The sequence below is a fragment of the Eurypyga helias genome, unplaced genomic scaffold, assembly GCF_000690775.1.
Source record: "Eurypyga helias isolate BGI_N326 unplaced genomic scaffold, ASM69077v1 scaffold21627, whole genome shotgun sequence".
In the NCBI taxonomy this organism is placed as follows: domain Eukaryota; kingdom Metazoa; phylum Chordata; class Aves; order Eurypygiformes; family Eurypygidae; genus Eurypyga; species Eurypyga helias.
Window position 1 is genome coordinate 43,450 of NW_010262800.1, and position 22,874 is coordinate 66,323.

A 22,874-nucleotide genomic window follows, 5' to 3' on the forward strand; every position below is an offset into this window, starting at 1 on the left:
TAATTCAGACACTAAGAACAACTGAAGCAGTTACAGCACCTGGTGTAGAGCCACACTGAAAGGAGACCCTAAAACACGTGCACGTTCCTCATGACTGGATTTCTGTGAATGCATCAGCAAAGCAGAAACTGTGTTTGTTATGGTCACTAGAAACGCCCATCAAACCCACAACATGGTGCACGTGCCAGCCAACTTCACAGAAGCAAACGGTAGCTAACACTGACTACCAACAGCAACAGAGCTCCCCAGACCGTTGTATACTGCGCCAGTCTCATACTCTAAAAAGGTGAAACAGCTCAACGCGGAGTTCTTAAAAACACTAAGCTACCAACTCCATTCAAGAGATCAGGAAAAGGGTCTTCAAAATTTTCAGTACTTTTTAGGAAACAGGTCACCATGTCTGAATTCCCACGCGAGGGAAGACCCGTGTTTCAGCCTATCTTATTTACAGGCATCGTCGCACAGCGGTATTTCAGCACACTTGGATGTTAGCTGCTGACACTTACTGTTTCTACAGTTCAGCATGACACTGATGTCACGATTTCTTTACCCAAGCAGAGCAAGCAGCACACAAGCACTCTGTATTTCAGTGGGTGCCAAAGACCAGGTTCTCAGTTTGCTTAAAGCAGGACAGCTCCATAGGAGCTACATCAATTTACATCAGCTGAGGAAGGAGCCCTAGGTCCTCCCCACCTTCCCCGGGGACACCAGGGACCAAAGCAACAAGTGATGGGCAGCAAACCAGCAGTTCGGGGACATGCAGTGAGCATCAGCGTGTCGTCCCAGAGTATAAAAATATACTAGTACATATGCAGTACAACAGAACCTCCTAGGCTCACGCTGTGAGGCTGCTCAGACCTGGCTTAGGTTCACACGTTAGCAAGGGAAACAAGTGTCTATGCCCCATCCCCACTAGCATTTGGGTTCTTTCAGCAGTGACAGCTTAGTGTTAATCAGGTAGGTTACTCTGGCAGACCCCATTTATCAGTTATTACGAGAAGTGTGGAACTGTCATTTTTGTGTGTGGGTTAAAGAGTGTTTTCTAGTGAGATCTGCTGCATTGCCACCTTCACAGCTTTCCCAATTGCCGTTATCCATTAGTGCTGCTGTCACAGATGACCCAGAAAGGACTTGCGTGAGTATCCCCTCACTAGGTACAGGGGAAAAAGTGGAAATTACAACAGGAGGCCTCAAAGCAGCCTGTGTCAAGGTAACCTGCCTTGCTGCACTACACAAACAAGCCACGCGCAGCCTACTTCACCTCCACAGGGTTTGTCTGGCTTCACCGCACATACCACGCCTAAGCGGACCTTGTGTTCTGGTTTTTAGGGCACGGTGAAATAACCAGTACCGTGTAATAAATAGGGGTCTCTCGCACTGACAGCATGCTGAACATAGCCATCTCCAAGTACAGGCTGCAAGGAGGAGAGGACATCAATTGAGATCCACCTAGAGCTCAAGGTTTTCAGCCAAGCTCTGCAGTGACTTCACGCTGAGCCCACGTCAATGGCAACGTTCCTCCAGTTTCAAAGGAAGCAGGGTTACGTCCGAACGGAGCGCAGCTGAAAATCCCGCCTCCAAATACTGATCATGGGACAGACTCTGTCCTGATACACTTGGTGCCTACTAAACTGCTGTAACCTCAGAGTACTGGACGGTATAGGATTACACTCCTAGTGTACAGATACAAAATAGTAGAAAACAGTGCAGTTATCTTTACTAAAAAGTATGGGGTGTTTAGCTTATCATGTCAACTCGACACAACAACAAATGCTATTTACCTGCAATTACGGTACCATAGTAGCTTGGTTTCTTAAAAAAAAACAACATCAAAACTTCTTGTTTCCAGAGCAAGCTTCCAAGTATTCACTTTTGGCACTAGCATTTACCATGTAAAAATAACATGGTGGTTCTGGTTTCCAATCTACTTCTACTTACTACTACAACTCTAAGGAATGGGAACAGAGACTACTCTTGGATGTAAGAAGGGATGGGTAGAGACCCCCTTATTAGTTTTGGCTCAGGCAGATAAATCTGAGTCCAGAACATCCCGGGGCTGTTCCTGAAGATGCTGGACAGTTCACAGGTCAAACTTCCACCATCTGATTGCTCTCCCATACCAGTCAGACTTTGACATAAAATTTGAAGGTATTCTTCTAAAGAAGAATTCAGATCGTGTCCCTGGCCCACCCTTTAGAAAAAAATACTTTATTTGATGAGGCTGATAAAAGCCCAGTTTCCAGTCTGGTAATGGGGAAAAGCAAATACAGACATGCAGCAAGAAAGAACAACCAACCTCCCAAACGGTAATAAACCCTACAAAGGAGGTGGGTGACAGCTGCTTACTTTTTCTTGTCCTTGTCTTTCTTGGTTTGTTGAGAACCTGCCTGCTGAGCCTGTGACTGTAATAGCTGAGCTGCTGCTTTCTTCTTTTGAAAGTTGTTCAGCTCTTCCTCAAGTTCCTTCTTTTTGTCTTCCACTTTTTTCTTCTCTTCCTGGTGAGTCCTCTTTAGATGGTCAAACTTTTCATGAAGCTGTCAGGACAGAGACAGTAAGAATTGGACAGGAAGAGAAGAACCTTTCCCCACAATTACTCCTAACAATGCCTGAAGCGGTTCTGCTGGCGCTGAGGCCTCACTGCATTAATAACAAGTCATTGGTTGGGCCCAGGCACACCTCACTGTGAAAAAAGCCCTTCAACTAACATACATGCAGATGGCAGGAATTTAAGCTGGTGTAGGAATACAGCAGGGCTCTGGACACTTCTGAATCCCCAGGTTCCATCCCTCATCTCTCTGGAGACACTCAAGATAGTGCAATTCAAGGTGATACTCTGCTCTGCACCTCTGTAGAAGGATACAGTCCTCTGTGAGGCCCAGGAAAGAGCTCCCTCCCCTAGCAGGACACGTACCTTTTCTCCGTCCCTCGTTAATCAATGCTGACCTATGCACACTGAGCAAATTGTGGCAGTGCAGCTCCTCAAGAGGTCTGTCACGTCCCTCTACAACCATGCTGAGAGGGACTTAGTGCCCCCTGGGAAGTCCTTATACCTACTGGCTGAGAGCCTCCAGAAAGGTGTGGCTGCTGAAGGGCAGCGCTAGCTGTGCCACCGCTGAGATCCGCTGCAAAGCAACATTACTTTAGGCAGCAAACATATTTTCTCCTTTGAGGGGGACTGAAGAGGTGAGAGAGCAGAGAGGACTCCCACAGCACGGCAAGGCTGGCATTTCTGTGGGTTATGCAGCTGCTGTTACTGTCACACTACGGCACCTCCCACTCACTCCACAGTACACATCCTCCTCCAGCTGCCCTCAGCCAGGGAATATTCCTGCTCCATTTCACACACAGAGAAGTGGCTGAGGACTTGTGTGATGGGCTCATGCCACAAATCCAGGGCAGGACTGGGAACAGAGTTCATATCTGCTTCTTGAGACTGTTTATGCACAGCAAGCACCTTTACAGGGTCGATGTTGGAATCCGGATGCTCATCTTGTCAGACCTCTCTTGGAAAAGCCCCAGCTGCACACACTGGCCTCTGAGTTACCATATACTTACATCTTTCTCTGCTTCCTTCAACTCTGCTTCCTTTTCCTTTACTCGCATGACAAACATCTGCCTCATTTCGTCCTCCTTCTTCTGGAGTTCACCCAGGAATTCATTCCTCTTTGCTTCATAAGTCTCCTGGAGACTGTTAAAAACACAGAAAAAACAACCAAACAGTTAGAGCTGTGTTTCAAGCACAGTCATGAGCCTTGGTGATCTTACCACATTGTCTTGTCACAAAACAGCCTCAGAGGACCCTGACTACAACAGAGCCGTGAACACCTCCGCCGAAACCAGTCCTCGCTTGCTAGGTGGCAGCAGTGGGAGACAAACCAGCAAGGAAAACGCGAGCACACTTCAGGATCCTGTAAAGCAGGATGCAGAATGACTGCCCTCGAAAATAGACAGACACTACGTAAGCATCCACAGCAGCCCCCGGTGCTCACACAGCTTGTGATCTCCAAGTCACACCACCTCGCTTCTCCCACTCTTTGTCCTGAATCTCTTCATTTACAGTGCAAGATTTGTGGACAGACACAGGCATATCAGGGTGAGAAACCTGGCTTTACGTAGTTCATTAGGCATGGGTCCGACAAAGCAAAACTCAATTTTCACTACTCACTGCTAACTGATTCAGATCAGGGGCTTTTTATTTAGATAAAGGCTCCTTGGGAGACCTCTTTTTTCATCCTTTAGCTGTCAAGGGAGGCTAGGGTCTTGGGAATGAGCAGCAGCATTCCTCCTCCAAATAACCACAGTACTGGATTCCTTCATTCCTTTTATTCCCCCTCCACTTCTTGGCATTCCTTTATTTCCTCAGCACTGAGATACCACAGCAAAGATTTGGGGCACCAAGTATGTTGTCCATGCACCCCTGAGATTTTCAGAGCCGCTTAGGAGCTCTGGATGCCAAATTCCTCTTCCTTAAATGGATTTGGGTATTTCAGCCATAATGATAGTGTGGGAATGATAACTATTTCCCCCAAGATGCTTCTTTGAAAAAGCATTTAAGTGAAAACTCCACTGATACCAGACACGCTGCACCCATGCGCCTAATAACACATTAGCCACTGGGCTAGTGGAACATCCTAATCCCATTAAAGCCAAGCTTTTGCCTTTCCTGGCACGTGGTGGGGTTTTGGATGGCTTTTTTGTTGATGGGTTTTGTTGTGTGTTTGGGCTTTGTGTGTTTGGTTGAGTGTTTTTTGGGGGGGGAGGGTTGGGAAGCAGTGTTGAGCTGGGGAACAGAATTTAACAGATCAACACAAGACTTGGGTTTAATGCTGCCAATTGGCAGCTGCCTCCTCAGATACTCCACAGAGAGGATGCCCAAAGCTGCTCTTGCCCAGCACTGCCCGCCCTGGAGAAGTCACACAATTCCAGCTGACCGCACCAGCTTCCCACACATTGAAGCAAAAAATGCTGATTCTAAAAATGACAAAAATCCTTTCATGGGAGAACAGGCCAAAAGGCATCTTTGGATTCTTAACTAAATCAAGAACCAGACCACTCACAGCAGATAGAGATCAGGAGACTCAAATCAAAACCTCCCTAAAATTCAGTCTTGGATTTAATCTTCTGACTGTGGATACTGAAACTTCAACTCCCAACCCCTTCTGAAGGGCCTAGCTAGAGCCTCGGAAAACCCTGAGGACAGATTAGCATTCACTGCTCAGCGAGCAGAAACTGAATCTGCAATTAGTGACACACTATACTAGGGAGCAGCAGAGCCTTACAGACCAAAACAGAAAACCGCACACTGCTAATCGTACCATGTTGTAAACCATTTCTCGCAAAGCTCATCTGTAAAACCGCAATGCCAGGTGACAGGCAAGCAGGAAAAGGCTGGCAGGAGCCAGGGTGGCAGGGGCTTGCTGCTGAATTGTCCCAGGTTCAATGGTAATCCCAGCTACAAGCTTAACAATTTACCACTAAACCAAAGCCAGCAAGCTTAGCTCTCTGCTGAAAAGACTCTGACTTCCAGAGAAGCAAAGTTCTCACAGAAACTGGCCAGGCAACTCCAGGCTGCATATGAAAAAACCCCAACACCCTTGCAGCCCTAAGGAATAACAGTCCAAACCAACTGGGATCCCTGCAGCTTCTCACGGACAAAGATGACAAGGGAATTTGCTTTTTAAGTATACAAACATATGAACCTAGGTTAGAAGAGTAACTTGATTCCCCAACACACACCCACACACTGAAGGATGCCCTTGCAAGTCATATTCTTAAAAAAACAAACAAGAAAACTTGAGAAAATTAACCAGAGCAGCAAAGAACCAAGTCAACAACCGATGCAGGACATCAGAAGGGTCTCTGCAACAGAGGACCCCGCTTCACGGAGCGGATGCCTACAGGGGCACTGGTGCTCCCTCCCCCTCACCTCCTGCAGCTTGGACAAGCGGTGAGGGTTCTGGGAGCAAGGCAGAGCTCACCACCGTCGCCAGCTGCCCTTTCTCACACCTCACCCGAGCACCTATGTAGCACCACTGGTTTGCTGGGGTCTTTTATCCTGCTCACCCTGAGATTTACTAAAAGCTGGCTGATGCAAACAGGCTGAAGAGTGGCAGGCCCTGTGGCTCCCAGGACCTGGACCCAGGGGAAAGGCTTGCTTTTGATCCCTGGTCTCAGGAGGAGGATCAGAAAGAACCAAATCTACTGTTTTCTTCATTTCAGATATACATCAGCCTCAGCCAAACGGCTTGGGATCATGGGGTTTGTTTGTTTATTGGAAGAAGGAGGCACCCAGAGCGAAGTGTTCTAAACTAGCACGTACCAGATGGAGAAATTCTGTACATTTTCATTTCCCTTCTACTTATAGCTTGGTCAAAAAGAGGCCTCGCGTACAGGAAGCAATGGAAATTCCTCAGATTCCTCAAAGGGAAGGGCTGAGCCCATCTTAAGCCATTGCTCTCCAGAAAGGAAATCCAATAAAGCTTCACACTCAGGCTTAGTAACAGAACTGGGTTTAACTGATTCCAGCAGAGCAATGCAGCTGCATAAACTCAGCATGTCACAAATAAAACCCTGAATTGGGGCAGACTCCGTCGTAGCACCAGTCTTGCTCGGCTCACCATGGAGTGCTGTTTTCCAGAAACATGAAGACAAAGCCCCCACTCTGCCTTTCACACTGGAGCCCACCTGGCTTGCCCCTGTTGAAGATCAGAAGCGAACCACGTCCGCGGTTATCCGCACATGCTGGATGCATGGCTGCCGTCTCAGGGACTGGCATGCTGATTCCCGACATGCACGTGTTAGGGGATAAACTCACAATGATGCACATTTTATTCTGACTGGCTTCTCCTGGGACAGAGAGGAGCGTGGGATGCTGCTAAGGCAGTGGGTGCAATTATTGGGGAAAAGTTTGGGAAGAATGAGAAACAGGAAATGAAAGAAGGAGAAAAACACTCCAGCCCAAATTCCCACACAGCTGTTGTCCCTGGCTAATGACTTGGGCTTCAGACCAATAAAGCTGTCTGACAGCAGAAACTCTGTGTTTAGTAACAAGCGCACCTTGGCTGAGCTGTGAAAAGCTCTCGGAGGGTCAACAAGAGCATTTATCCCAGGATCTCCCCTTTGGTAGCCAGTTATACCTCAACACAAGTCACCTCCATCTCAGCATGGATACAGCTGCAGGTTTCAAGCCCAGCAATTGTCTGAGGCCCTGACTTGCAGCAGAGCAAGCTGGCTGTAAAACACGGCTGCAGTGGAGGAAAAGGGGCACTAACGGATCACCTGCGCATCTCAAACCTGCCCTCCTCCAAGGGCAAAATGCATCAGAGAAATCTCGGAAGTGATTAACGATGTCACTATTCAACAGATTCACTCAAGTCTCATGAAGCTCATAGCACTGTCCGTAGGAAGATGAGCCTAAGCTTCACTTCAGACTGGACAGTTCACAGGTTCTAAGAAACCAAGGGCAAGAGTAGAGGGGGGAAAAAAAAAAAATTCCACTTCCCAAAGCCCAAATGAGATTCTCTCAGCTTGAAAAAAATGACAAGTCAACGATGTTAACTTCGGTTAACACCAGTTAACTGTTACCGGAGGTAGGAGATACACTGAAAAGCACACACTCGTGAGTGAAGGCAGCAGTTTATATTTAGTGTGGCAGAGCAAGGGGTGCTCTGACAAGGGTACAAAGGAAACTGATACAGCTTCAGCAACAGGGTGCTGATAGATCTGCAGTCATGCACTGCTTCCTCCTAAACTTTCCAGGTTGATCTGAAATGGGTCATATTCTGCCCGCAAAAAATCACATTCAAGTACACTGGTGACATTCTGCAGGCTCTAGAAAGCCTGTAGAGTGCTGCTGCAGGGTTGCAGATATTCAGTGTTAAGGCAAGAACTGGCTTTCTCAGCCACCCAAGCTTTTCCTATGCTTCTCCTGTACAAACTTTAGGCCCTGAGGGCAAGATTGCATTGCACAAGGATTTTGTCTCCAGACATACTTTAGATCTATATAGCACCTTCCAGTGCCGGAAGGGGCTACAATAAAGCTGGGGAGGGACTTTTACAAGGGTCTGTAGTGACAGGACCAGGGGTAACGGGTTTAAAGTGAATGCAGGGAGGTTTAGATTAGATATCAGGAAGAAGTTCTTCCTGGAGAGGGTGGTGAGGCACTGGCACAGGTTGCCCAGAGAAGCTGTGGATGCCCCATCCCTGGAAGTGTTCAAGGCCAGGCTGGATGAGGTTTTGAGCAACCTGGTCAAGTGGAAGGTGTCCCTGCCCATGGCAGGGGGGTTGGAACTGGATGGTCTTTAGGATCCCTTCCAACCCAAACCATTCTATGACTCTGATCTCAGCTGCTCTAAGTAACCACAGCTATTCCTTCCCTGCTTCTCGTAAACATCAGCAACCCCAAACCCTCCAATCTCCCTGGCTATACAATGCCTGAGTTACACTTCCTTGCCTGAAAGGCTTGCTGTCCGGATCCGTGTCCTTGAATCCCATCTCTTCAAGTTTGCAGCGCCTGTACAGCTCGTAGTGTCGGGTGTGCGTCTGCTCTCTCAAGTCCTCCATGTTAACTCGGATCAGCATCTCCCGCAGCTTCACAAAGTCACAGTGATTTTCATTTTCAACTAAAAAAAAAAAACCAAAACAAAACACCCAGACCATCCACAGAGAGAACATTACACCCAGGAGCCAGGTGCCCCTTTTCCCTGGACAGTTGAGCAAGCCTGGGAGTTCTTCAGGCACACAGACAGAACTCTGAGTCAGCCTGCACCAAAATGCCTTGCTGAACTGGGGGTGAACCCATCCCACGCCAACACACAGGCATCAGTTCAGTGCCTTTTACTCTACTTGCAAGACCTCTGTGTTGCCCATCTGTCAGAGCTCCTGTCTCTCTACACATCTGCATCAGCAAGGTGATGATCCATTTGCACACAGGATTTCACTTCCCACTCAAATCCACTGTAAATCCAAGGCAAAGACCAACAGAGACCCGGGTGGGCAACAAAGTCTCTGTTTGCAGCAGTGGTGGAAGGAAAGGTTATGAGAAGACCCTACCAGAGATGCTGCATCCTCTCCATGGCAGTTAGCCTTCCAAAGGAGCCCTAAACCCCTGCTCCTGGCACTGAAGGCAGGTAGCACACACTGTAACATGGCTTCCCACAAGTTCCATTCAGAGCAGGCCCGGTGTGCCACCGTCAGCCCCGGGGTGAGTGAGCTGTTCAGCCTGCGAAGGGCTGCACGCCTCGGTGCGGGCACACCGTTTGGGTATGCTTAAAGTCAAAGGGTGGGAGTTCTCCTTAGGATGCAACGGCAAGCACAGGCACCTCTGCTGCTAACAGACAACTCTGCAGCATGCCTCCAGGGACACAGTGAAGCACTCCAGCTGCTACCCTTCAGACCAGAGCAGCTGTCTCCAGAAAGGGGCAGTTCAGGGCCAGATCTTCAAAGTCTCTCTGGCACCCAGCTAGATCTCTGACTATCTGGTTCTGGGAACAGAAAGAACCCAGCAGAATACATGTCAAGCCCAAGACTTCCCAAACATATCAACTTCTTTGCTAATTGTGAGTTATTCCCAGCATTATCCTCTTGTGTACACACCTGAAGACAGCTCTAAAACAGTTTCAGTGCCAGCTTATCTTATTGAAAAAAAATAGGTGAGAGTTCCACAGAATTGCCCTGCAGATGTTCCCCTGCAGCCTGCTGGGCCAGTCTTCAACTGGGCACACAGCTGAAGCCATGAGCAGACACCACCACCTCAACCCTGTACTTCTCAGCTCCATCTGGGAAAGCAAGGACCAGCCCTATCTTTGGCAGCTTCAGTCCAGCCTGGGTGGCAAACACAGCCCCAGCCAGACTCTGCTCTCCAACAGAGAGGAGCTTTTGGTTGACTTCAGGGGGGCTGTGTACTTAAACCACACATCCATAGTTCAGGACAAATACATACCAAGGAGTCGGTGTTGACCTAGTTCTGCTCCCACATCACGTGGGGAGGGCAGAACACCTGCTGACCTTCCTGGAACATCCCCCAGCTACACATTTGGTTTCAAACTTCTGTGCAAGATCCAAACTAAACCACGCGGCTGCCTGAGCCTTCCCTGTTGCTCACACCTTTTTGCTGGTGGAAGAGCATAAGGAACAGAAAACGGCACATTTTCGTTTTCCAAACTAGTTAATTAACATGTGCTAGTAACATTAACCTGCTCTCTCCCAAAGCCAACGGCTAGGTTGATGTCACCACTCCGCTGCCAAACCATCTAGCCATGTCTGGATCCAGGTTGCAAAGCCCTGGTTTTAAGGAGAACTCTCAGAGCTGCGATGTTGGTTTCTCAAGATAGATTTTGCTCAGAACCACCTGGAGTCCAATGCATCTTCCATCAGAACGAGACATGATTTGTGCTTTCGGTAACATACCCTGCACAACACCCCAGGGGTACTGCCTGGCTTTTGCCATCTTATTGCCGATTTTCACTTCTTCAGTGCTGCCAACTACAGCAAAAGGAAGGTGGACCTGCAAAGGAAAAGGACAACGAGGTTAGGGATTTCCTTTGTTGCCTTGCCAGGGATTGTTTCTGAAGAAAGCTGTTTACTATAGCAGTTGTGCTAGATTTAAGTTGTTTAAACGCCTTTGCTCTTTCTAAAACACCAAATGAATTGCAACAGGACGATCTGGATGAGAAACTTGCTCAGATTTCAAGCCCAAAGTTGTGAAATCTTAAAAATACAAGAGATGTACATATTTTTCATGTAATTACTCCTCCCAAGAAGGTAGGCTAAAAAATGTGGGGGTTTCTGATGCTAGAAATAACTGCTAATGCTTCCTCTTAAAAAGGGCCAAGCTATGTGCAAGGGGAAGAGCAGAGGCGACCCAGCCCTGGGCTGACACATCTGAGTCCCCAAGCTCTGCTGTATCCCAGTCTCTCTGTGGGTGTGGTGGCAACAGTCTGGGATCTACTCCCACAAGTGTGGCTGCTGCCAGGAGGCGGCTTGCCTCTGCCACCAGCCCACCTCTGCCGTGCTCTCCCTGCCTTAATAGCATCCAAAAGTGCTGGGCACAAGCTCCCTGAGCAGATGCTGTGTCAGCCAAGCTGTGGTCACGGGCTGGGTGGGAGGGGAAGCCAAGTGGCAGAGGAGATGTGATTAACCGGCAAAGGAGTTCCCCAGCAGCCAGGCTGCATCAGAGGAAGGCAAAGCACACATTGCACATGCTGCACCCTGGCAAAGCCATATCCCTTCTCTGCGCCAGCTTCTCCCTGCTGAGAACACAGCACACAGGGGAAAGAGGCAGTAGAGTCTTGGAGGGGGTGTGATATCCAGCTGGATGTGCCAATTTCCCAACTACAAGCAGTTGTGCAAGGAAGCCCAAAAACCCCTTCAAGGTACAAGGAAATAGCTTAATCTTGATGCCTCTGTCCCCTGTAAAACCACAGATAACTCAACCTTGTCATCGCACGTACTTCTGTGTGCGCTTGGCTTTAGGGCTGGCACATCCTCTTGGGCGTTATATGCCCCACTAAAGCCACCCAAGGGCCCTGCCAGCATGTCACTGACAGAAAACCTTGAGCTCAGGTTCTTCCCCTCACACCCGAAGTCAGGCCTATGGGATACACTTGTTTCCCTCTGTAAACCCCAATAAAACTTTTGGTCTACCCCAGCCCTCTTTGCCCTCAAATCCCACCCCTGTTGCTAGAGGAAAGGAAAAGGCGATGGAAGCCAGAGCCCTTGCCGTTACGGCCACTGGCCCTGCCGAAAGCTGGAACATTGCTGATGGTGCCCCCACTCTCACCGGAAAGCAAAACAAAGGCAGAAGTGAATCACCCCCTGCTAAGCAACAAGTGGTCGTTAGGGACAGGAAACCCAAACCCCAGCCCTGTGCCCTGACCTCATCAGGGCCCTGCCTCCCATCCTCTTCCTTTCCCTGAGATGGGAATACTGCAACAGGGGAAGGATATAATAAAAAACAGCTCAGAGGAGAATCATTTTTTGGACAATGAAGCATATCAGGCCAGGCAGCCCACATGTGACATGTACCTCCAGCTCCAAAAGCCTTCTGGCCAGCCTGATATCTGTGTTTATACTGCGGTTTTAAAGCAAAAAAACACAGGACAGTGTGCCATCAAGGATGGGCCCATGCAAACCATAGCAAGTAAACCCTCTCCCCCCCAAAAAAACCCCATACACTCATTGTGGCATTTATCTCGGCAACTGTCTCTTCATCTGTCGGGAACTGGTAGATCTGGACGCCGTTGCTGACCAGCTCGCTCATGATTTTACTCTTGAACTTGTGCAACTCGTTTTTTGCAATGGTATCAGCCTTGGCAATGATAGGGATGATGTTCACCTGCAAGACAGAGACAGCACCTTCACTTATGGGACTGCACATGTGGCATCACTGGGAGAGGATGAAGAGCAGCATGTGTCCTGTAACAACATATAACCTGTAAGTGCCACCAGCTACACCACCCCCTGCCCCCAAGCAGAAGACCTGCCCTGGGGCTGCTGCTGACAGCACCACTGCCTCAGACAGGATTTTCAGGCAGCAGCAGTGACGGCCTTAAAAAGAAATCCAGTGCAATTTGGCAATATGCTATTTCCTGTCCTGTCATATTCCCTCCTCATCCAAATCGGCTGGACAGGAAATGCTGTCATAGATTATTACAAGCTGTTCCAAAAAAAGGAAATTGCCATCTAGGCACTTCTCTCCACACCGCAGCAGGCTGGACCGCTGCAAGCCATACGCTCGGACAATAGCCCCTCGTGGGCATTTGTTGGGGTGCTGTCAGGGACACCCAGGTGGGCCGCAGTGTCACCCCACCACAGATGATCCACATCCAACCACTCTACCTACAGGGTGGAGGCTGGCAGCAACACAGGCACGTTTCCTCCCCTTGCGTGCTCCCCTGCACCGCCGTGCCGCGTGACTGGGTTTGATTTATCCCTGCACAGCTCTAGGACCATCATCCAAAGGAACTGCATGATGGGGTGAACAGAGAGCTGAAAGATAAGTTACTAAGTCTCTTCCCTAGCCAGGCCGTCTGCAACAACAGGCAGGAGGAGGGCAAAGAGCAATACTGTGTAGTAGCTGAGGGGAGATAGCACAGTACCCTCAGCAGAGCTGAACAGATCGATGAAGCGAGCACTGCACAAACATCTGCTTTGCTTGGAGAGTGCAAGAAAGCATTAGGAGGAGGAATCCTGCTTTCTTTCCCGTTCTACTCCCTCCAGATGGACAATTGCTGCTTTTGATCTTGCAGGACTTGATCTTCCTTGCAACGGCAGACAGAAATTGTAGGGAGGCAAATGCTGATATTGACCTCTGTGAGGGGATTTTAACTACAGTACTTGAAAATCCTCTTGTATTATATGGCTTAATTCTGTTCAGAGGGTGGCCTGGAGTTATTAAATCCCCCTTTGCCAAAAGGCAGAACATGAATACCAATTAGCTCACTTTGAGTAAATCCCCATAACCCTATTTAAGGTTGAATAGAGCAGCGATCCTTCTCCATCACTGCATAAAACACAATCGATAGGTCAATCCAGGAAATAACATGATGTAAAGAAGCACAGGAAAAGCTCAGTTTAAATACTCAGGGTTTGACATTTGTATGTTGGTTATTTTCCCTAAAAGAAAAGGGAGAAAGTCTTCTTGCAAGTATCTAGTAAAACGCCATGGTTTAAACCAAGCTGGGCTCCCATTCTTGCTCCTCAGGAGGGTAACTGACAAAGCACATGCCAGGTAACACGTGTTCAGACTCTTCTTGTTTATCACATCATGGTTAAAAACACCACCACATTTGCCCCTGAAGACCAAAACGCTGTTTGTGTCTAGCTGGGTGCAATCAGAGCATGCAGGCACAGCACTGTGCTTGGTTTTTCATTGATTACTATGATGACCTCAAGTGTTTTAGATGCACTTCTCATCTCATACACACTTACCAAAACCTAAATCGGTGGGGCGAAGTGAAAGAGAGAAAGCAACCACATCTTCAAATGCTAGAACTAGCGGAGTTCAAGTTCAGCCTCTCATTTTTATTTACGGGTTTAAAGAGGAAAACACACTTTTCCCACTCTTTCAACAGCCAACTGATCTTTCAGTTGTGAATTAAACTGTCACTGAACTTGGCTGAGTTACTTCACAGCAAAGCAAAAAGAACGGTAGTCTCCTAATGCATCCCCATAAATACAGTTTCCTGCTCTCAAATAGGTACATTTATAGCACAGCTGGGGAGAGAGCGGCCAAGTTTCCTCACCCAAGATGGCAGTGGAAGAGGGTAGGAGCTCAAGCTCTTAATAAAGCTCTGGAGCCTATGAACCAGTGAGTATGACCCATTCTAGCCGCAAGCCCAAGGTACTTACGTTTTCACACAGCACTTCGGTAATTCTCCACCACTAAAAACTAACCAGTATTTTTCTGAGCAGGTTTAACTAAGCCTGTAGCAAGATCATAAAAGCATTAACAGGGCCATGCAAGGGTCGTAACACAAGCAGCAAGTACCTTACTGTCGAGCTTCTTCATGGTGACCAAGTCTAGGGACTTGAGCGAGTGTCCAGTTGGCGCAATGAAGTATAGGCAGGCGTGAATTCTGGTGTCGTGGTAGTTGAACAGGGATCGTTTGATCTTCAGCTCTTCTTGCAAGTAGGCTTCAAACTGCGCATCGATATATTCTACTATAGGCTTGTAGCTGAAGAGAGAAGACACCACGTGGAGAAAAACAGGGCATTCACTGCTGGGACAAGAGGTCACTGATGGACACTCAGGAAGCTGCACGAGTACGTTGCACGTTATGGGACAAACGCTGCTCTTGGGACTCTCCGTGCCCAACGTACAGTCCCTTCTTAGCCAGTGTGTGTTTCCACTTGGTGCAGAGGGACACATTACAGACACATTAACAAGATAAAAGCATCAGAGACCCTGGACTTCAGATGCATGGAAACCACACAAGGCTACTACCCTGAAAAAGAATGCATTTTGTGGTCTCTCCAAATAAAGTCTGAGGTGTTGCTCTGCCAACATAACTGAGAATCTTTCGATACAGGAAAAATTAAATGTGAAACCACCCTCTACCCTAGCCTGTGCAAGAGCTTGTTTGTGCTCTTAAAAGAGGAAATGGAGGTTGACAAGGGGATAAAGGGAATTTTCAGGAATTGAAGCCAGTAAGCAAAGCTCAGGAGACAAGTGCGGTGTTTGTGTTCTTTGAGGGGACCATTTTGCCAGAGAAATAAAAGCTAGTGCAGTGTAACATGCCCCGATCTGACTGATTGTGCTTCTGGAAACTTTTCAGTTTGTTCCTCCCTCCGCTGAGGGCAGCCTCAGCACCTCCAGCCCAAGGAAGCTCTCAAAGGAGGGCTCTGAGACAACACTGCCACTGCCTTGAAAACTGGATTCGCAGCCGTGTTAATGCCCTCCCTCAAAAGAGGCGAGGAGGAAATAGACCATCAGGAGTTCTTGGTCCGCCAAGAAACACCCTTCTGACAGGCAGCCAGCAAGACTCTGATCTGGCCTCTCTGCTCCAGATGCCAGTGCAGCTGTTTGAGCAGTTGCTCAAAACCCTTGGTGAAGCAGAGCACACTCTTGCCTGATTTACCAAGTGAGAGCTATAGCCAAAGACAGCCGGTGCTGCGTGAGGGCTGCCAACGCCAGGGACCTGTAAGACAGTATTAAGCACTGCTTGTTAATTTGCAGTCACAGAGGGTATCATGAATATTACTAGGGATGTTTGTAATGTGACTGCTGCCTTGGTTTCTTTGCTTTTGTTCTGTCTCTGACCACGAGACCCCAGAAACCTCAGACAGAGGAGTGTTGCAAAGAAAGCAGTAAGGCCTTACGTTGGGAAATCATAGTAGAGAAAGCACCCTAAAAAAAGCAGAGCAAAAAAAGGACTGGGAAGACTCAAACCAGGAGCACAGTAAAAAAAAAAAACAAACAACAAACAAAAAAAACCCTGCAGCCATATGTTTCTGGACACAGCAGGAGGACTAAAGCTCTCCCTAAGCCTTGCTGCCCTGTGACTGCCCCTCTCCAACTGCCCAAGAGTTGGAGGGGCTTCACCACCACCACCACCACCGCAAGCTCTTCTCATCTGCCTAACAAAGCAAATGCAAAGTGACCTGGCAGTAACAAGCTGCAGTGCATCCCTGCTCTGAGCACCTGCTCCTCCCCTGAGCAGCTTTTATTGTCGCCCAGGAGCATATGGCAATGTCTGACGTGCAGAGCTCCCGCTCCAGCCAGCATGCATCCCTCACCGTTTTGGCTCCGTAGCATCTGTTAAGAGCAGGAGCAGCAAAGCTGGGGCAACAGTTGCATTTTGGTGTCAGGTCAAGCAAGGAAGCATTACAGAAATAAAGCACTGCAGAACCTTTTAAAACATCTACATTTTTCCTTATGGAACAGGAAGCAGACCGTACTCAGTCCCTGTGCTAAGGGGGATCCTGGGGGAAGCTTAGATGTTAAGCTTGTGTTTTCAAGGAGCTTAAACTGTCTATGCACCTAGTGCCCTAACAGCTTTTGGTCAGTGCACTCGCTGTCAGACAGCATGCCCCTTACTTGGCAAGGTGCAGAGACGAACAACACAAACAGCTTTTCAGAGGGATCTGGGATTACTGCAACATGGGAATGTATGGCTCAGATATAGGAAATGTATTCATTAGCTATTAGCCATGATCCCAGAATGACTAGTTCTAACACTACAGCAAAAGTCTATATGGATAGACACAAGGGATTATGTAGGCTGCCCAAAATATTTACTTCATGCCCACAACACCAAAATCAGCTCCTAGGTACAAGGTTGAAGTAAAGCGCACTGTGACTTGAGCATCGCAGGACGGTGTGATCAGGAGCTACGATCTCAGTTCCATTTCCCTAAAAGATGCAATGCAATTGCCATTTGAACTCATACTTTCAAATGTTTGAACTCCAGCAGAGGCTTCAGCTAAGCTGCACAGAGACAAGGAAGGCAGAAACAGTTTCAGTTGTGTAGCCTAGCTGATCTGTTTGCTCTTCAGTTTGTCACTTCTACCTCTCTCATGGGGCGAGTGATGCTACCTGCCATGCCTGGATCAATAAACACCCCCAGGAACAGCGAGGGACCTACTCCCCATGCAGGGTTAGGTCCTTCTGATCTCAGAGCACAGCGGCACAAGGAATCCTCTTCCTGACAGAAATAAACGTACCTGTCATCTTTGTTAATTTGGTCGCCAAATCCAACCGTGTCGACAATAGTCAGCTTCAGACGGACATTACTCTCTTGGAGCTCATAACTCCTGGCTTTCAATCTCACACCAGGCTCGTTGTGCGTGGCAGGTTCACTTTCAAATTTGGTGTTGAACAGAGTGTCCATCAACGTTGACTTGCCGATGCCAGTTTCGCCTGAGAAGACAAAGACAGTGTTAGTATGGTCCGATTGCTTTTCCTCACCTCTTCCTCCGGCACAATTGCTAAGGAGTTATTCCACTTGGGTAGCAGTGGAATTAGGCTACATGCACATGGCTAGGCAAAATAATCCCTGCAGGAACAGATGTCTTTTGAGACAGTCCCCATCTTTACCAATCCCCCAGGAGTGAACCAGGGACTTTGTGGACACTGGGAGGTGACAGCAGCTCTGACTTCTGCTGCTGGGCTCCAACTCATTTCCTCTGCAGGTTGCCCCGGCTGGGGCTCTGCAGCACACCTTGCAGACAGACCCGATCAAAGCACCACACGCTGGGGATGTGAATCTGAAACGAGCCCCTGCTAGGCAAAAGCTGCTACCCTGGTAGACACGGAGCTAATCCACATGCCATCAGAGCTAAAAGCCATCAGCCGCAGGCTGCTGTGCTGGGAATGGCAAGAGAAATGTGTGGGCTGGGTTTTCAAGGGAGGTGTACCACAATCACAGGCAAGGACACCCAAAGGGGTATCACCAGAGATACCAAACATCACCAATCTCAGGGATGTCAGATATTTGCCAAGTGAGCCTGCCTCCTTGGAGAAAGGAAAGGATTCCTTCCATGAGAAACCAGCAAATGCTTGCTGCTGCTAGAAACCTGTTACTGGGCTTGCTACACTGGCAGCGTGAGACAGACAATCATTTCTTCCCATAAAAGCATTTGCTTCCAGCAGTCTTCAGCTGTTGGCCATGATTTTTACATTGGTATAACCTGACCACGATGCAGGCTCCCTCCTGCTTGATGGCATGAAGAGCCCCAACCTCCTCACCTTACAAGCATCGATATTCAGGACAGCAAGAAGCTGTTCTTAATCAAGAAATACTAAATTCTTTGTTAGTGCAAGTTAATGCCTAGTTCTTATATGACTCTCAACAGAAAGAAGTTGTAAATTCTCTCAACTTTGAGTTTGATTCCCAAGGAGATATTAGATTCTCTACATCTTTTTATGCCCTTTTTTTTAGCTCAGTTTCCATTCCATTTTCAAGAGAACCACAAAAACCCCATAGTGCAACTTGGACAATGGGAATTTGAGATTGAGAAATACATTCAAAGAATTTGAAAATCTGAAACAGCACACTGATTAAATACCAACTTTTAAAACCATTACAGGTTCACTAATCCCCAGCACAATTAGTAACATGGATGAAAGCATTATCCTAAATCCCATTTTTAAGTCAGAAGTGTTTGCTAAGCAATTATACTCCCAACCTGCTAGTGCTACCCATGCTCTGAGCAAGGGGTGGGCTCAGGTAACGTCCTGAAGCTGCTCCGACCAAAGAGATGCTGGGATCTGGGACAGACCTCCTGGACTGCAGCATGCAGCTCTGCCATTTGCAGGTCTGGCTTGTGAGGGGGTCCATTCACAATCTCTTTAATCCCTCAGAATCTTAAGTGAATAATGGAAAAATAATGTGAAATATCAGGTGGGAGAGGAGAGCCTGCACCTGGGATTGCTCTCAAGCATCCCTCTGGGCTGCATGCAGCTCCCCTAGCATAAAAAACCCCTCTCAAAATATGCAAAACCCCCACCTAGATGACCTCAGAAAACCATATAGTATTTGTGTCCAAAGAAACAGATTCCACTACTCAGCAACTGGCTGTTGCTCTGTCACACCTGACAGTTCGTTTTGTGGGCTTTGACTTTGCCCACTTTCCTGCCAGGCTCAGGAAGGTAAGCAATTACTTACAGTCCAGTAAGTAATCAAGCAGAGAGATGCGTGCTGCAGCATTCCTACCCCGGGAAGCTGCAGGACGCAATGCAAGCTTTTTAGAAAGAATAAGCAAATGAAGGAGGGCAGGGAAAACAGAAAGTATACATGACATTATAGCTCAAAACCTAGGCCCACACAGAGCGCAACCCACATGAAAAGATCAGTCCTAAACTGATGGCACAGACCGTTAATCCCTGAAGCTACGTATTCTAGCCAGCTCCTGATGAAAAAGCAGCGCTGCCGCACGTGGTGCTAGGCGGGCTTTGCAGCATTTTACCCATGCACACCACAATTAGAAGCCTCACGTTACAATGCCAAAGTCCATTGTGTCCTTTCCCAAATCGATTGCAAAAATGTGGGTTGTTGGTCTTGTTTTAAAGAGGAAGATTTCTATTTCTTGGACAACTGCAGCAATTTGTGTGAAATTTTAATTTGGGGCAAAAAAATGGTCGATCAGCACATCTCACAAGAGAAGAGTTGGAGCAAATCACTGTGTTAATGGAGACATACCAAGTCATGCTAAGAGAGGAATATTTACTGCAAGAGAAAAAGGCAATTAATCTATGCCATTTTGATCAAAGAGCTGCCTGCTAATCAGGATGCTCCCTGCTGAATTTTAAATGGTTTCATGCTGCTAGGAGAGTCACTTGAGGGTTGGCAGCTCGAGTGTGCAGAAGTATTCTCTTATCTCCTCCTTCGACATGAGAAGCTAGAGATGAGCCTAGTTTGTTTGCCAGATCTCTTTTTAGATGGTTCACCCTGCACTGCAGACAGAAATTCTCAACTTGCTGTAGAGGGGAAAAAAAAAAAAAAAAAAAAAAAAGGGCTGTGGGTTTTTTTCCCAGCTCATTTATCTAACTAATTAAAAAGGACAACATTCCCTTCTTACAGGCTTAAACGGACAATGAAAGGAAAGATGACGTTTGTAAACTATTCTGCCAAACTAAGAGTTAAACCCACTGTTTTTGTCAATTTACAGAACCCCATTGTGGGGGCATCTTGCAGAGGTTCACCAACAGGTCAAAGCTGTTCTGGCACACAGCTGCCTAGGGCTGAGCAATGGGTTTCCAACTGCATAGTATCCACAGAACACCGAGACAGCAGGTTTATCTCTACAGCCAAGAGCAGGAGTTACCTCCTGTATTTCAGCCTCTGAACAATTTGGGCAAAGTAACACAGTAACTCAGTCTATAAAACCAACTTGCAGCACCCAGATTAAAACCAGCAGAGACCAGGTGACAGGCTTTGTTCTCAAGTACTTCATTTGGAGACTAAAAATGGCATCGTTTCCAGCTGGAGAAACTAAGAATATAACGAGACAGGCAGGCAAAGCCTGGAAGGGAAGGAATGCCATTTAGTGAGAAACAGCCTCTGTGCCCAACCCAGAAAAAGGCAAAATTTAAGTTAGCATTCTTTTAAAAATACATCTAGTTGCCAAGTTAGCTCTGTTTCCTTATGGCAGCCCTTGGGGAAAGCAGAACTGCAGGTCCATCCAAAGGGTAGACTTTTAACACCTAGTAATTTCTGTGTTTTGATTCTGGGGATGGGGTAGAACAAAGGAAAAGATACCTAGATTTTAACCTGGAGAAGATAACGACGACTGTTTCTTTCTCTGGAAAGAAACAGTCACTGCTCTGCCACTACAGTGCCCACTGGCTCACAGACCTTACCCTTTGCAGGGAGAAGTTGTTAACTGGTGGATACACACGCACCCTTTGGTGTGAGCCGACTGCCAAGCAGCACAGAACAACTTACCCACGCAGAGGATGTTGAAACAGAAGCCCTGCGACGTCGACTTGTTGACCAGCTGGTCCGGGAGGCTGTCGAAGCCCACATGGCCGGAGAGGGACAGGTTCCTAAGGTCATCATTCTGTAAGACCAAGAAGAAAGGCATTTAACTGAGTTGCAACACTCCTATCAGGGAAGAAGGGTGTGCCTAGTCCCATCAGAACTGCACAATGACAGGACTTGTTGGGATACAGGATCTTTCTGTCTTGGGTCTACCTCCCAAATGTGCTCTCCTTTTACTTCTATATCCAGCTCTGCTGTGGGGCTCAGGAGCTAAATCACCCCCAACTCCAAGGCATACAAACACCACCAGCTGTACACCTCGACAGCACAAACCAGTCAACCTCCCCTTTCCAAAGCTCCCCCAGCAGCGTAGGAGTTTCCCCACCACCCCATCTCCCCCCTCCAGTGACCAGTCAGGACACAGCGTAGATGGCAACATCACCTCTAAACCCAGCTAAATCCCTTTCCAGCTTTAACAGGCCTTGACCAGAAGGGAAAAAGGTGTGCATGCTGCTCTGCAGATGTTTTGGTTAACAAGTAAACTCATCCAACACGTGGAGAGAAAGCAGGGCACCATTCCTGGCATTTTCTACGTGACCCACAAAGCCCACCGTGCCACCCCTCCATGACTTCAGCAGGCAAACAGCCAGACCAGGCACCCCAGAGGTGCCAGTCACCCCTCTGAGGGGCTCCTCTTCTCCAGGCTGCCCAGGGGGCCTGAACTAATAACATCAAACACCCAAGATCATTCCAGAGAGGGCAACAGGGCAGCACAGACCTCTCAGAAGGTAGGTTTGAAACAACTCCATGACTATATTTAGCACTTTTCCACAACAGCTGTACAGTAACTCACAGAGGCTTGTAAAAAACAAGCCAATCCAGTTACCTCTTCCCCAACAGGTTACAGTTATGCCAACATACTGAGCACAGGAGAAATGCAAAACGCCTCCTCAGCAGCCCTAGAGCCGCTCTGCTGTTAATTGACAAAATGTTTCTCTCCAAAAGTTAGTTGTCCTTAACTTCAGACACTACCTTTCTCCAAACCAAAACATTTACAGTAGAATCGCTCCACTTTGCCACACTGTTGAGCTAAATTCCAGCCGTGGGCAGCCTCAGCCAGGTTTAAAGATGCGGGAAGCACCAGCTTCTTTTCCACAACATCAGTGGGCCTTGGACCAGACATGGAAAGGGACGCTCTTTGGTTGTTAAAGTAAGAATCGAAAGCACAGGAGGGCTTCCTGCTCTCTGCAGAATTGCTGAGCATCCCACTTCCCTCCTCAAAATATATAGACCAGCCATCAATGGCAGAAATAAGTTACATTTGGAGTAAGTGTCAATGAAAATACCAGACAAATACAGAAATTCTCCAAGAAAGGCAACATCTCAAAGTAAAAACATCTAAGTCTGTGCCATCACCATATGGCACAAAGGGCTTCATTTTGCCACAGTGGCACTCACAGCTTGACACCTATACTAGATGCCTCAAGCCTGCTTTTAACATCTGAACCTTGCTTATCTGAAGGCTTAACACCAATATGCACACTGTTTACCTCCGGACAGCTATTCACCAGCACCACACCACAGATGCTTAAGGTGATTAAAATGCTACCTCCTTCACTCAGACTGGTTAAAAAAAAAAAAATAAACAACATAAAAGAGACCATCACCTCATTTAGCCTGAACAGTGATTTTTCTGGAAAAGCCCCAGGCAATGGAAGAAGACCCTAGGATTTATACACGATGGGATCTATGCATGGGTTCAATTAAATACTTGTAACATTAGTATTTTTAAAACACCAGTGGGCTTGGGTTTATGATTAAGTGAAGGCAGCTTGGAGCAGATCCCAGAAAGCGATAGGTGCCCATGACTCACAGGCCTCACAGAAAAGTGGTGGGTGTAGAATACAGCACAGCATCAGTATCTCTTTCCCTGATATATTTTTGGAAAGCAAG

At 47.7% G+C, this 22,874-nt stretch overlaps 1 protein-coding gene across 1 annotated transcript; it reads right to left on the bottom strand.

Moving 5' to 3' along the window:
* Window positions 1-1,851: 1,851 nt before the first annotated feature.
* Window positions 1,852-22,359, bottom strand: SEPT11 (septin 11). Its single transcript, XM_010155856.1, has 9 exons — window positions 22,348-22,359; window positions 20,886-21,000; window positions 17,164-17,359; window positions 14,489-14,675; window positions 12,173-12,334; window positions 10,408-10,504; window positions 8,453-8,621; window positions 3,556-3,688; window positions 1,852-2,534 (listed from the first exon to the last, which is right to left on the bottom strand). Exons 1-9 carry the CDS (start codon window positions 22,357-22,359, stop codon window positions 2,343-2,345), a joined length of 1,263 nt encoding a protein of 420 aa, XP_010154158.1. The 3' UTR covers window positions 1,852-2,342.
* Window positions 22,360-22,874: the final 515 nt, after the last annotated feature.